We start from the raw sequence: 12,774 nt of genomic DNA on the forward strand, positions 1-12,774 counted from the left end.
AGAAAATGGCATGTATTGTGAGAGGGAGGCCACTGGGCTCAATGTCAAAATATATTAAGCTGCCTGTTCCACTAAGATTTTTTTTCCAAAAAGCAATGAATAGGTCCAATTTTTTTTTTTTTAAAGAATATCCTCTTCCATAGAATCAGACTGGGGAGCTAGTGACCTGGTAGCAACGAGTACATACAGCCCTCGCTTATTCACCCATAACTGAGGCCGTCCATTTATTTCCCCATTAATAACAAACATCACCTAAATTTACAGTCTTTGCCCCGACAGTTTCAAAATTATAAATATTATTGTGACATGATTAACATGAATATCCAGCCATATCAAATCAGAACTCCTGAAAACTAAATTTATACAAGTATATCCACGCTCCTTTTTCCTTCCCCTTCAAGCTTGAACTTTTTCCCCACGTTTTCCCAGACATCTTTCATGTTGGTGTTTGGAAGTCAGTATGCTCTGGATCAGTGCTCTGATAGCTCACAAATACCCTACACATTTGCTGAACTCCAAAAAGGAGGTTGTAACATTATAAGGAGGTAGATCTGCATATAAACCACCTTAACTCTGGACCAAAATACGAAATATATTGAGAGACGTCTGCTTGGAAGGCAGAACATTCAGTCACTTCAAACCGAGTTTAATTTAGCCAGGGCATTTGGGAAAGAGCAGTTAATCCCTAAACTTTTAAATGGCCATGTAATGTTCAGAGCATCCATCTTCACCCTGTCACTGGTGGGTGTGGGGATGCCGAGGGCCGAGGTCAGGAGAGGAGCTGCTGTTGATAAAACAAAGCGGATATGACTCAAGGTGCGTCTAAAAAGATGAATGGAGGTCGGGGCACGTCTGTATTTCATATGGAGAAGAGATACAGGATGGAAGATAATTTGTTTATACAACACAGAATAGACAGTTGCAAAATATGTGGCTAACACTCATGTCTAAATTCACTTTTTTTTTGATAGCACTCCTTTCATAGTTCATGGATGTACTATCATTGGCTGAAATAGAGAACACATTTTTGTTATCAAACTTTAGCACCTATTCCAAACACCTATAGATAATTTCAGTGATACATTACCTTCTTTATAAACTTGAAAATTGAATTTAGAAGCCTATCATTTAAATGTAAAAGTAAACTTCTGTCCAACCAGAAAAAGAGGTACCTACTCTGTCCCTGAACTTGCTTAGACAGTGATGTTTCATGATCCTTTTAGTGCTGTATTTTCATGTTCCATAGTCTTTATAGCAGGAAATAATTTCATTGCAAATTTCCATTTGGCTGTAATAATGGCATTTTTCTTGATATTACTGAAGAAGGTTACAAAAAACTGGATCATGGAATTTTTTTTTTTTTATTTTTGACAGGCAGAGTGGACAGTGAGAGAGAGACAGAGAGAAAGGTCTTCCTTTTGCCGTTGGTTCACCCTCCAATGGCCGCCGCGGTAGCGCGCTGCGGCCGGCGCACCGCGCTGATCCGATGGCAGGAGCCAGGTGCTTCTCCTGGTCTCCCATGCGGGTGCAGGGCCCAAGCACTTGGGCCATCCTCCACTGCACTCCCTGGCCACAGCAGAGAGCTGGCCTGGAAGAGGGGCAACCGGGACAGGATCGGTGCCCCGACCGGGACTAGAACCCGGTGTGCCGGCGCCGCAAGGTGGAGGATTAGCCTAGTGAGCCGCGGCGCCGGCCTGGATCATGGAATTTATAAGGTGGCACTATGGTGTGGTAGAGGTAAAATGAGATCTGGATTTCATGTTAGCTGCAACACTGCCACTTACTAACTGTGGGACCACAGGGAAGTCCCCTTCCTATATATTGCATACTGTACATGTTCCTCTCAGCTCTAAATGTGTATGTGTGTACGTAAGAGTGTGTTTAGCTTTACTGGAAGTATTTCACTGGGCAGGCATACAGGTATCTGAAAAAAATGCAGATATAAATATACACATAAAGAGTAAGATGATATTAAGGGGATTAATATTATCTGTATGACCTAATGGTACTAAGACTTTTTTACTATACACGTTCTCTGATCACCTTGCCCAAAAAAAGTTTTGAAGGATATAGCCCAAATTATTTACACATCTGTGTGTGTGTATATCTTTCTGTAACTTTCAGAAAACTCTTGAAATAGAAATTTTTCTATAAGGAATCATTTTACCAGGTAAAAACCACAATAATCATTGTTCTTCCAAATGATGTTTTGGGTTGTAGAAGACTTCCATTGATCTGGTTACTGTCTTCCTACTTTGGAGAACATTTGTAAAACTTTGAATAAAATTGGGTTACAGTTAATGAGGTTGGCACACATTAGAGCATACTAATCAATACCAACTCAGTCTGTGACCTTGCCCTTATTATTGTCTGACTTCACTGAACTAATCAACCATAGCCAATGTCAATGAAAATCTTTCTCTCAAAAGTATAGAGTACTTGTTTTACTGCATGGAGAAGTCTTAAGTGCTAGCTCTGAAATGCTGAAATAAATTTCAACAGAAAAAAAAATCAGTATTTTAAAATAGCTGAACCAACTTTACAAACAAACACACTTTCCCCCCTATAATAATGAGACACACAAATTCCCCCTAACTTTAAAAACAGAGTCATGCAAATACATTCCTCAGGCATGAATGCCCTCCCTCGCAAAAATCTCTTAGGCGGGGCTTTTGCTATTGCATTTTATCAGCTTGTGGGATCCAACAGCACAGTACCAGAATGAGGAGAGGAGCGTTATGCTTTAGGACTACATAAATTGTACTTTTACAGCGACATCACAAAATTAACTTTGGATGCTCCCACAGAGTCGGCTTGATTTGTGTTTCTTGCTTTTGGCTTGCCTTAGTAAAAGCTTAGTCATACACCTTCCCAAGCTCTGCTCTAAAGGCACACTGCAATATCATACTAGAAAGTCTGTAATAAGAGTCTGGTGACTTAATGTAAATATTCACAGAGATTTCAATAAAAGTTAATCAAAACACGTATTCTAAACTCCTATTTCCAGGGCCCCTCTCACTGCCTCCAGTTTTCCGAGGAGCTGCGGCTAAGGGTTGGGTGCCTATAAAACTCTTGGAGTATAAACTCTGTATGAGTCGTAGACAGGTCAGAAGCCATAATATTTTCCCCTTCAGTCATCTTTGGAAAACACTCCACATTACCAACCAAATGGTTTCCTTTTGAAAAAAAAAAAAAAAAAAAACAACTTTCTCTCTGCTATGGCTGTATGCAAATGAACAGTTAGTTCTGGCTTATCATTCAAAATATTTACTCCCATACAGATTAAATTTAGGCCAGACATAAAATGAATGCTGGTAATATGCAGATGTGTAGACAAAAAGATTTTGTTTGGAAAGCAGGGCTGCAGAGCCTGATGGTGATGGGTGAGCCTGTGAAACAGCGTGAGGCAGATGGCTGTGAACAATGTGCAGATTAGCCTTGCCCTGGCGCTTAGATGTAGCCCGGTCCAATTTTATTCAAATCTATCCTTTTATTTCTGAAGCACGAGAAATGAATGGGAACACTGCTCACAGACATCTTTGTTCAGGTACAGGCTCCGGGAACAGCTGGAGCAAATTTATTGCCGGGACAACAAACCACTCGTCCCTACCTGCTGTGCTCTCAGAATGGCAGCATCGATCTCCTCCACCTTCTGAGTGATGGTGTCGCTCACTAAGCGGTAGCGCTCATTGTCCTCCGCGACCATTTTCTCCAGTCCTTCCCTCGCCCTCCACGGTACCAGTTCCAGCAAAGCACTGCTCACTTCATTCAGGGAGTCCAACACAGCTTTGTTGTTCTTAGCTTCCTTTTTCAGTTCCTGAAAACACACAAGCAAGAATTGCCACAGGTTTTGCCTTTTGCCATTTTTAGGGCTCAAGGCCTGTGCCCACCAGTACGGATCTACTTAGGTCTCCTCACTTTCAGTGGCATTAAATAAAGCTTTGTTATTTAAAGCTATTTTTCCAAAAGGAATGTGTTTCCAGGGAGAGGTTCAAGGAACAGTTCCTTTGTCAACACTTACAACGTTTTATTGTTATAATTTAATATAAACTAAAAATCTGGGAAACAGAAGCTGGCTAGTTAACATGTATTACTCTTTGCTTTCTGGGAACCGCTCCGTAATCAGGTAACGGAAAAGTACAATAAAGAAGACATTCCTAACCAGAAGTCAGTGGCCTTCAAAACGAGGACACTGGTTTTAAATCATTCCCGTTGAATCATAATAGGCTCAGTGAGCCTGACCTCACACACTCCCTTTCAGCCACATGTGGTCATTCTTCAGGGATGAAAAAACAGAGGATGATGGCTCTGAAAGGCCAAGTGATGAGCCTGGCAGCATACGACTCTTGTGATAAAACAGGAAAACACACCCCCTGCTACATATTCATCTTACAGAAATACTGCGGTTCCAACCAAATTATGTGTGTCTCTGAAACAACAATCATTTTCATCCCCCTCCTTCACTCTCTTCATCATTCTGTCTCTTGTGTAAACCACACTCCCAGCTATAAGGCTCTCGAAACAAATTATAATTCACTTTTTTCATCTCTGGGCTCCTCAAAGTTTAATTAGTTGATACGCTGCCAGTTTTTGTTGGGTCCCCGCCCACCGAGGCATCCTTCAGCATGTTAGTTGTGACACAAGACAAACAGAATTTCACTTGGTGTGTGAAGAAGACTCCCTAAAAGAAAACAAACAGATCTGAAATGTACAATCAGAGCGTACTTTTTGCCTCACTTGTGCTTGGCCTGCTGCTTCTCCTTTCAGAACCTGTGTTTCATAGGAAAGTAACTCCACCTCTACTTTGTCCAGCCAGGTACATAGCTCCTCATGTGTAGAGTGCAGCCGTCTTGCAAGCTGTAGTGCCTGTTCCAGAGTCTTGGCCACATCGGTGCTCAATTTCGTAATGTCTTTGTACCTTGCTTTAATGGCTTCCAATTTATCTTGAATTATTAAAACTTCATCACCTAAAATTCCAAAGGCATATTATTTTTTATGAAAAGAAAAAGGGGAGAGGAGGAGGGTCTCTTCAGATATTATTATACACTGATGAGATTTTCTAGGGAGGAAAAAAAAGGAATTTATTTTTCTAAGGATAGTCTGACCAAGAGAAGCAATGTTCTCGATTTTAGTCTTTTGCAAGATTTTAGGCAAATCCTGACACTTAAGATGTAAAAAATTAGAAAAGGCTACAGGATCTTCAGTTTTGTGGAAAGTGGCACTTTTGTACCTGTCTGTATGGTGCTTTCAGTTTCCAAAGCACAAAGGTTAAAAACTGCCTGGAATTGGTTCATGAAGTTCACTGACTTCATAGCTTAAAAGCTTGGATCACTCTAGGTAAGACAGAGCCAAGTGTGTCCTGGGCTGCAGACTTTTACTTCAAAGCTCTACAATGCTAAGTTGAATTTCTCCAACTCATAACTGAATGGGAACTGTTGCCCCCACACACATCTTGCTGCAGCAGATAAAGTGACAGTGAAACTTTCCTATGGTCAGAGGAATCACTAAAGAAAGTTAGTTTCTCTGAGCTGTTCTAAAAGCTCCCCATGTAGATATTAAAGCAAGTTTCTGTTTTCTTAGCATGCAGAAATGAAGCTTGTATATAGCCATAACATGTGCGTCACTGAGATGCAATCCATGTTAAAATAAAACAAATTAAAAAAACACACACATACAACTGTCAACAACCTACATGTTCATCTGCCTTCCGCAAGTGGAAAACTAATGTAACTCTGTCGTGAGCTTCTCTGACCAGCTCCTGTGCCAAAGCGCTCTATGTTATGAGTAATACACACAGTGTCCATCAAGAACTCAAGTGAGATCATGAGAAAAAAGTGAGATCATATTCTAACCACCACCTCCCCCAGCCCCTTGATTGTTCTTCAAAGCATTCTCTGAGACGAAGTCTTGGAATGGCCTCCAAGATTATAAAGTGTTTTGTCTTTCTCCCCCACCCCGTACCTACATTATTTTTGAAAGCAAAGAAAAATGCTGACTGCATGACAATGGGATTTGAAAGATATCTCACCTGTGGTTTGTTTAAGGAGTTCTAAACCATTCAGTAATGCCTGATCTACATTTTGCTTCCTGAGAAGGATGTCCTCTTGCAGAACCTAAAAACACAGGCACCAGTTTTTACATGGGGTGGGGATTGGAGGGCTGGGAAGAATGTAAATCAACATTGGATTTAGTTGACCTCAAAGAACTGTAATTAAGCCTGTGCTTAATAGAGATGTATTTGAATAAGCACATCAAGTTTCCATATATTCATTACTGTTCTTGTGTTTAGACCTCTTCTTCCTACCATGGTGTCCTATAACCCATGTTCATCTCCAATAATTCACAGCACTCTTTTTATCAGAAAATACTTAAGGATTTGAGAAAATGGGCTAAGTGGAAATTCTGGAGAATCAGTTATTTACAGGTCTTTGTACACAATAAGAAAGTAAAGCAACAAAATGAAAAGTGAAAAAAAAACAAGATAATGGATAAATCTAATCTATCTCTCCTTTTTTTTTTTTTTTTTTTTTTTTTTTTTTTTTTTGACAGGCAGAGTGGACAGTGAGAGAGAAAGACAGAGAGAAAGGTCTTCCTTTTTTCCGTTGGTTCACCCCCCAGTGGCCCCTGCGGCCAGCCCGCTGCTGCCGGCGCACCGCGCTGATCCGAAGCCAGGAGCCAGGTGCTTCTCCTGGTCTCCCAGGCGGACCAGGGCCCATGCGGGTGCAGGGCCCAAGCACTTGGGCCATCCTCCACTGTACTCCCGGGCCACAGCAGAGAGCTGGACTGGAAGAGGGGCAACCGGGATAGAATCCGGCGCCCCGACTGGGACTAGAACCCGGGGTGCCGGCGCCGCAGGTGGAAGATTAGCCTAGTGAGCCGCGGCGCCGGCCCTCTTTTTTTTAAGTGACTTTATTAAAAGCAAACTATAGGGACTGGCGCTGTGGCACAGCAGGTTAAAGCCCTGGCCTGAAGTACTGGTTTCCCATATGGGTGCCAGTTCTAGTCCCGGCTGCTCCTCTTCCAATCCAGCTCTCTGCTATGGTCTGGGAAAGCAGTACTAGATGGCCCAAGTGCTTGGACCCTTGCATTCACATGGGAGACCTGGAAGAAGCTCCACTCCTGGCTTTGGATCAGGTCAGCTCCAGCCATTGCAGCCATCTAGGGAGTGAACCAGTGGATGGAAGACCTCTCTCTCTGTCTCTACCTCTCTATGTAACTCTTTCAAGTAAATAAAATAAATCTATTTTTTTAAAGCAATCTATAGGGGCTGGTGTTGTGGCATAACTGATAAAGTCACCACCTATGGCTCCAGCATCACATATGGGTACTAGCTGGAGTCCCAGCTGCTCCACATATGTTCCAGCTCCCTGCTAATGCACCTGGGAAAGCAGAAGAAAATGGTCCAAGTGTTTGAGCCCCCACACCCACGTGGGAAACCCAGAGGAAGCTCATGGCTTCTGGCTTCAGACTGGTCCAGCTCTGGCTGTTGTGGCCATTTGGGGAGTGAACCAGCAGATAGAAGCTCTCTCTGTCTCTTCTCTCTATAACTCTGCCTTTCAAATAAATAAATAAATCTTAAAAAAGAAAAAAGAGTAATCTATATACACAGGAAAAGCCTTTTTGGAATATAGTTGATTCACTTAAATCATAATAGACATAAATTAATACAGAAATAATATGAGAAAACAATGACAACTGAGATGAATAAAATAAAATAGAATAAAATAAAATAAATCCAAATACCCGAAGTTCAGACTGCTGCTTCCATAGCCCCTCAGTGCTATAATCCTGGACTGAGAGCTTGCTGAGTTTGCCATGCACTTCATTCAGCCAGTTCATCAGCTCAACTTCATCTTCCCCAAAAATCTTAGCATTACATAAGGCCTGCTGGAGGAGCTCAGACCTGCTGTGACTTTTCTCTTGAATCTCAATGTACCATACTTGAGAGAAGTCTAGTTTATTCTGCACCATATCTTTATCCTCCCTGGAGCTCAAAACCTTTAAGGACTGGCCAATGCTAACAGCTTGATGTAAATGTTTATTGTGATTGATGATGTCATCTTCCAAGGCCTAAATACAGTTTACAAAAAGAAAGAAGAAAAACAAAAAGGATGGACAAATAAAAATGAAAAACATAAACAGAACTAAAAGATGGCAATTGAAATGAATTTAGTTTATAAGTATGCATAACATAACAATAGTACATAACTCAAATTTATGTCAAAAACCACAACATAAATGGAAAACTGAGTCTTACTTATGTGTGATTAGCATCTTACTTTGTGCTGTGCAATTTGCTCCTCAAGTTTAGACGCTTGGGTTCCTATGGGCTCACAATTCGCCAGCCTCTTCTCTATGGTTGTAAGCCACTCATTCAGTGGTTCTAAGGTTTCATGAAATTGCTGTGCTACCACGGAGATACCTTCCAACTGACGATTCCTACAAAAGTGCCAAGATAAAGGTCATTTAGGGATGAAGAATGTGTGAAACATCCAACAAAAATCTTGAATCATGCTCCTGCATTTCATTCTAAACATTTTTTGCACAAATCATATAAGGTTAAAATTTAAATATTTAACACTTAAAGGACACAGCAGAATACTTCTTATACTAAACAGGATTAAAGTTGAACAACAGACCACCCTCAAGTACCTGATTCTCAGGAAAATCCAAAGTAATCTTTTTTAATAATAATTATGGTAACAATTATAGTCATAATTATAGCAATGTCATAGTAACAATAGCAGCAAAAACACATAATAGTTTTCAAACAGCCATCCTGTGCCAGGCCTGTTTCAAGGGCTTTATATCTTAATTTCAATTGGAGCACTAGTTATAGAAAATGATTTTAACCAAAAGGTCCAAAGAACATACGCCCATCTCCTCCCCCTCCCCCACTGCCCTGCCTTCACTGCTTACTGGCATTAACAGGGATCCCTAATTTATAAAAGTACAGTGTCAAATATAATTGCCAAAAGCAATATTTACTATGTTATGGTTTCAAATATCAAAACAGGGTAGAAATGTTCCTTAGATTTTTACTTAATAGTGAAACACTTTTTTAAAAATATTATTTATTTATTTATTTATTTGACAGTGGAGTTAGTGAGAGAGAGACAGAGAGAAAGGTCTTCCTTCCATTGGTTCACCCCCGAAATGCCCGCTACAGTGGGAGCTATGCCGATCTGAAGCTAGGAGCCAGGTGCTTTTCCTGGTCTCCCATGCGGGTGCAGGGCCCAAGGACTTGGGCCATCCTCCACTGCCCTCCCAGGCCACAGAAGAGAACTGGATTGGAAAAGGAGCAACTGGGACCAGAACTCGGCACCCATATGGGATGCCGGCACCGCAGGCGGAGGATTAACCAAGTGAGCCACGGCGCTGGCCCCAACAGTGAAACACTTTTAGAAAACAATCCTGCTTCCTCCGTTGCAGAAGAGCCATGTATAAAACCTGCTTTTACTGTCCACAACCTTCTCTAGCATAAGGGAATATGCTGGTCTGTAGCCAGAGCAGCTCATTCAGTACAAAATCCTGGAAATCATTTCTACTGAAATCAACAGTTGTTGCTGTCGTCACTTCTTACTACGTTTGATTCTTAGGAATATTACACAATTCAAGAAATCAGTGTAAAATGGGGACAAAGTACTTTAGAGGAAATTGCCACAAGCTACTGTGTACAATTTATGTAGCATATCACAACTTAAATACACATGGTTTTTTAAAGCTTTCGGTTGAAATACATTTGACCCTCCAAAAAGAATAAAATTACTGTGTTCTTTTTAACTTTTTAATTAACTATGTATGACTCTTTTTTGCCTAAATTCAGATGTCCAATCGCAAGTATTTTATGATTGGGTTTAATACACGTGATTTAAATTATGAGGAGATATAGGTGTATATCATAATTATTACCAATATTCTCTCCATTTAATCCAATTGTGAGAAGGTTTTAGAGAAAGAAGACCAATTATGGCAGTAAAGCTGAGATCCAGTTATTCTGTCATTTAAAAAAATTCACTGACAGTATCTTCCAGCCAGGCCAACCTGGGGCATTACACAGACGGGTGCCTCAACACACACTGAAAGACACCATGCTGCCTTAGAAGCACCTTGTGCTATGGTCTTGAAATTGTAATTAACCCTACTCCATAAATTCAAGAGTAGCTAAATCTGCTTCACCTTCTAGCTCCCAAGAAGGTAGAAATGTATGGAACATGCTTATTTTGTTTGGTGGCTCATCAATTTTCAGCCCCACCAGTCTAAGTGGCTACTCTTCAATGCAGTTTCTATTTAAGAACACTCAATGTAGCTTCAAAGTAGAAGATGAAGTAGTGGTTGAAATTTGGGCAGAAGGAAAATGTGAAAAACAAAGATACAGAGAGGCCGTGCTGCTGGCTTCCTGGCCTTCACGAAGTTAGGGCACCCTTCCACCGGCCACGTTTCACAGCCAACTCTAACTTCTCAGTTAAAACATAGCTTTGTGTCACTCCCTTGGCACTGGACCAGGTTCCTCCTATCGCAAGTTCCCAAAGCACACTGTATTTTTTTCCTTTGAAACAGCACATTGGCCATTTTTCACTTTGAAAAATGAAACCTGAAAACACTACTACAATGTACCCAACCTGAGGGCAGAGGTGATCTGACCAGCTCACCCAAGGAATCCAAGGCCCAGTCTGCTCCTGACCCATAGTAAGCAGGAAGCAACTATGTAACATAAGAATGCTTCACCTCTGAGGGTAATGTTTCTTTTAAAAAAGATGAAATAGCTGGTGACTATAAGAGAATATCATTAGGGGCTGACGCTGTGGCATAGTGGGTTAAAGCCATGGCCTGAAGCGCTGGCATTCCATACAGACGTCGGTTCGTGTCCCGGCTGCTCCTCTTCTGATCCAGCTCTCTGCTATGGCCTGCGAAAACAACAGAAGATGGCCCAAGTCCTTGGGCCCCTGCACCCACGTGGAAGACCTGGAAGAAGCTCCTGGCTCCTGGCTTTGGATTGCGTCAGCTTCAGCCATTGCGGCCATCTGGGGAGTGAACCAGTGGATGGAAGACCTCTCTCTGTCTCTACTTCTCTCTGTAACTCTTTCAAATAAATAAAATAAAGCTTTAAAAAAAGAGAGAATATCAGTAAAGGAATAAAGAGGTATCCCAGCTTTCTTACCTATGTTCACACACATGAAAATAATGACTTGAAGAAAAGTATTACCAAAGCATGACATCTCAGTATTAAAGCTAGGGTTCCTCTTTCAAATGAACTGGAAGGATTTAAGTTACCTTGTTTCAGCCTTAGTAAGCAATGCCTCCCATCTACTATCCAAGAGACTCAGCTGCTTCAAAATCTTCACTTTGTCTGCAGGTTCTGCTGTTGCAGCGATTTTTTCTCCTTCTCGTTTGATTACCTCCACTGTGGATTTACGGTCATCCAGCAATCTTTGTAGAAGCTTGAGACAAAATGTGACAGGTTTTAAAAATCAAGAGACTAACTGTATCAACAGGAAGCAAATGAATTCTGAGTACTTATGATATGAGACAGAAATATAGATTCATATGGATACACATACAAAAGGATCTGAGAAGCAGAATTTTAAAAATGATTGTTTAATGATTATTACTGTTGTGTCAGATACTGTAGTAGGAGCTTTTCATAGCAGATAAAACGAATAAATCTACTAAGCTCTTCATGGTAATCTATTTATTTGAAAGGAAAAAGAGTGACTGATGTCCCATCCACTGGTTTATGTCCCACATTCCCACAATAGCTGAGACTGAGCCAGGCCAGGAGCCCAGAACTCAATCCAGGTCTCCCACTTGTGTGGCAGAGAGCCAACTATTACTTCAGCCATGTAGAGACCTGCTGCTTCCCAGGGTCCGTATTGACAGGAAGCTGGAAATAAGAGTCGCGCCGTGACATGAATGCAGGCATTCCAACGTGGGAAGTGGGCATCAGAAACAGTGTCTTAACCACAACACCAACTGCCCACACCTTTCATTTTAATATAAAATATTAGAGTAGAAGCGCTATTTAAATTAACACAGTGAATCATGGATAAGGTGCAAGATTCCCCTTAATGTAACAAATGGTAATGCCTTGTCAGAAGAAAAAGGATTACTATGAACCATTAATGTATTCTAAACCCTTTCCTATGTTAAATAATCTGTAATAGACAAGGAAGTTAAGATACAGATCCAGTCTGCCTGTTAGCAAGGCAAAAGTAACAGCTCCCAGCTCCTTTTAATAAGTGGCACTAACTCCTAAAATCCTTTTAGGAAGATGATGATTAAGAAAAGAGACTTTACATATTTTCTAAAGAAAGCTAGAGTGTAGCATGTTAGAAATCCCCAAAGCTGCCAAAATAAGACTAATATTTTAGGAGTTAGCAACAGAAACAAAATACAATTTAATTTATTAGAATGCATTTTTAAGTGCCTGGAATGGAATGCCTGCTATGGCCAACCAGAATTCAGGATTACTTTGCCCTAATCTCACCATAACAAACTGTTGGTGAGCAACTGCTAGCTATGCATAGGCACTGTGCTAACAGCAACGAGAAAGGCACAGGTATGTAAGCAATTAACTGCCTCATTGCTTCCTTTGTCTGATCCTGACTGAGTGTAAAAGATTAAAGACTGGACAGTTACAAAGAAGAGTATTTGGAGACCAAGTTCACCAAGGCAGAATTTAAAAGGAATACATGTTTAGAAAGGAGGGGAGGAAACACACTCTCTCTTGACACAGGTTTGAGTCATTCACTGTATGAGCAAAGTGTTATAGCA

At 41.0% G+C, this 12,774-nt stretch overlaps 1 protein-coding gene across 1 annotated transcript in view; it reads right to left on the bottom strand.

The window, feature by feature from the left end:
* The window catches only part of LOC133755991 (dystonin-like), a 492,822-nt gene that overhangs the window by 65,461 nt on the left and 414,587 nt on the right, over positions 1 to 12,774 (bottom strand). The window contains 6 exon segments of the mRNA XM_062186300.1: positions 3,611 to 3,817; positions 4,726 to 4,967; positions 6,029 to 6,113; positions 7,744 to 8,070; positions 8,280 to 8,439; positions 11,275 to 11,441. Of these exon segments, the coding sequence (XP_062042284.1) occupies positions 3,611 to 3,817; positions 4,726 to 4,967; positions 6,029 to 6,113; positions 7,744 to 8,070; positions 8,280 to 8,439; positions 11,275 to 11,441 (1,188 nt within the window).

This window comes from Lepus europaeus, chromosome 3, assembly GCF_033115175.1.
Source record: "Lepus europaeus isolate LE1 chromosome 3, mLepTim1.pri, whole genome shotgun sequence".
NCBI lineage: Eukaryota > Metazoa > Chordata > Mammalia > Lagomorpha > Leporidae > Lepus > Lepus europaeus.